Below are 2,500 nucleotides of genomic sequence, written 5' to 3' on the forward strand. Positions count from 1 at the left end.
GTGGTAGTGATAAAATAACAGGGAATAGTGAGAGACATTTATATATATATATGAGTATCATTAACTCTCACTACATTTATATATGTGATTATTAACGTCTATAGGATTACTAATGTCTGTCTATCTATACCACTATGAACATCAATAGCGCGCAAACACACACACACACGCACACGCACACACACACACACACACACACCTCTTTGTACTATAACCAGTTACCATTCTACATCTATAAGAACATAGCATTACCTATCTACATTCAGATGTTAATACCTCTCTGCATGTCCATCTACCTAAAACGAGAAAAAAAGAGAGCAGACGTACTCTATATAGAAGCATCTTTCTCCTTCAGATCTGCGAGCGACTTCGACAGGACCAGACGTGCACAGTCGAAACAGACCCACGCATGTATGAGCCTTACTTCTACTGCTCGAGTGACAACATCTGGTGCGGGTTCGATGATGCTGAATCAGTTACCGTGAAGGTCAGGTACTTGGTGGGAGAGCTGTTGATCCCGTCATTGTATTGATGTCTCTGTTATTATCCTATTCACAATTACTATTCTTATATTCTCAGTCTTTGTAATACTTAAGTGTTATTATATCCTTACTAATATCACTGTTCTTACACTATCGTTACTTGTAATTGTAGGTGTTATCCATATCACCACCACTGCCTTCATACAATCATTACTTAAAATACTTATGTACACTTCTGTATTAATTGCACATCACTAACACTACTACGATCTAAATACTATTTACACCACAACTGCTATCATCCCACTGGCTCCTATTATAGATTTTTTTTCTTGACACGACTATTTAAAGAAATTTAATTACTACAGGAAAAAAAAAACGAAAACAAAAACAATATTAATGTTTCCACGTTCATTATAAATTCAGTCTTGGCTACGCAACAGAAACACACCGGAATCAAGAGAAACTGAAAAATAAAAGGAAGTACAAGAGAAAACAATGTGACAGATTTTGCGAAAGGTTTGAAAGGAAAATGAGAATCACGCTGTGTTTCCTCCTCTTTTTTTCGACCTTCCTCTTCTTATATATATATATTTTTTTATTATACCTCCCTTATGTCGTGCACTTTTGTGTTGTTTCCCTATCCCATACCCTCTGTGGTCTCTCCCGATTTCACGTCCGTCTCATGTTATATCCCATTTTTTCTTGCGCCATTTCTATATTCCATTGTCTCCATAGGCAATATCTTTCTCCATTCTTGTATTTCCTTTATCACATTTCGCTCTTTCTCCATTCCATATCCTCCCCACTTCGTGTCTTCCCATTGCACACCTTTCCTACCACGCCCCCTCCGATACTGACCACGCCCCTTTCCCCAAAGCCAACACTCACCACGCCCCCTCCCATCCAATACTACCCGCACCCTCCCTACTAAAACAACTGGAATTTCCTCCCGACGACAGGCTCGTTACGCCAAGAACATGGGTCTCTCGGGCATCTTGGTGTGGACGATCGACACGGACGACTTCCATCCCAGGTGCTACAGCGAGGACTTCCACCTCCTCCGTTCCATGAAGAGCGCCTTGGAATTGCCTGCCGACGGACAGTTCCCGGTAAGAACCCTTGTTTGTCCGCCGCTCGAGCCGCTGTTGTGTTGCGTGACGGTGTAGTTTTCTGGCCACGAGCTCTATGCTCATTTTGTGCCACGTGAAGACCTTCCGTTGGCTGTGATTGACTTTATTTTCTTTCTGTTTTAGGACTGCCAAGCACAGTACACAACGCCTTCGCCTTCAACTACACCAGAACCCACTCCCAGCACTGCTGCACCCACTCCCAGCACCGCTGAACCCACTCCCAGCACTGCTGCACCCACTCCCAGCACCGCTGAACCCACTCCCAGCACTGCTGAACCCACTCCCAGCACCGCTGAACCCACTCCCAGCACCGTTGAACCCACTCCCAGCACCGCTGGACCCACTCCCAGCACCGCTGAACCCACTCCCAGCACCGCTGAACCCACTCCCAGCACCGCTGAACCCACTCCCAGCACCGCTGAACCCACTCCCAGCACCGCTGAACCCACTCCCAGCACCGCTGGACCCACTCCCAGCACCGCTGAGCCCACTCCAAGCACAGCTGAACCCACTCCCAGCACCGCTGAGCCCACTCCAAGCACAGCCGAACCCACTCCCAGCACCGCTGAGCCCACTCCAAGCACAGCTGAACCCACTCCCAGCACCGCTGCTCCCACTCCCAGCACCGCTGAACCCACTCCCAGCACTGCTGAACCCACTCCCAGCACTGCTGAACCCACTCCCAGCACTGCTGAACCCACTCCAACCACTCCTAATCCAGGTCACAGCAGGCCTGACTGCACCCAAAACATTGATGGCTCAGTTTTCCCTCATGAGGATTGTAACAAGGTAACAAACTTTGTCGTGGTTGTACAGAGAGAGAGAGAGAGAGAGAGAGAGAGAGAGAGAGAGGGGGGGGGGGAGGGAGAGAGAGAGAGATAGAGA

The 2,500-nt window shown here is 47.5% G+C and overlaps 1 protein-coding gene across 1 annotated transcript in view; it reads left to right on the top strand.

The window, feature by feature from the left end:
- Positions 1-2,500, top strand: part of LOC125030389 (endochitinase-like) — a 9,258-nt gene that overhangs the window by 4,661 nt on the left and 2,097 nt on the right. Inside the window, exons 8-10 of the mRNA XM_047620423.1 lie at positions 356-487; positions 1,445-1,594; positions 1,739-2,404. Of these exons, the coding sequence (XP_047476379.1) occupies positions 356-487; positions 1,445-1,594; positions 1,739-2,404 (948 nt within the window). The remainder of the gene's footprint in view (positions 1-355; positions 488-1,444; positions 1,595-1,738; positions 2,405-2,500) is intronic.

The sequence above is a fragment of the Penaeus chinensis genome, chromosome 11 (assembly GCF_019202785.1).
Source record: "Penaeus chinensis breed Huanghai No. 1 chromosome 11, ASM1920278v2, whole genome shotgun sequence".
Classification (NCBI taxonomy): Eukaryota; Metazoa; Arthropoda; class Malacostraca; order Decapoda; family Penaeidae; genus Penaeus; species Penaeus chinensis.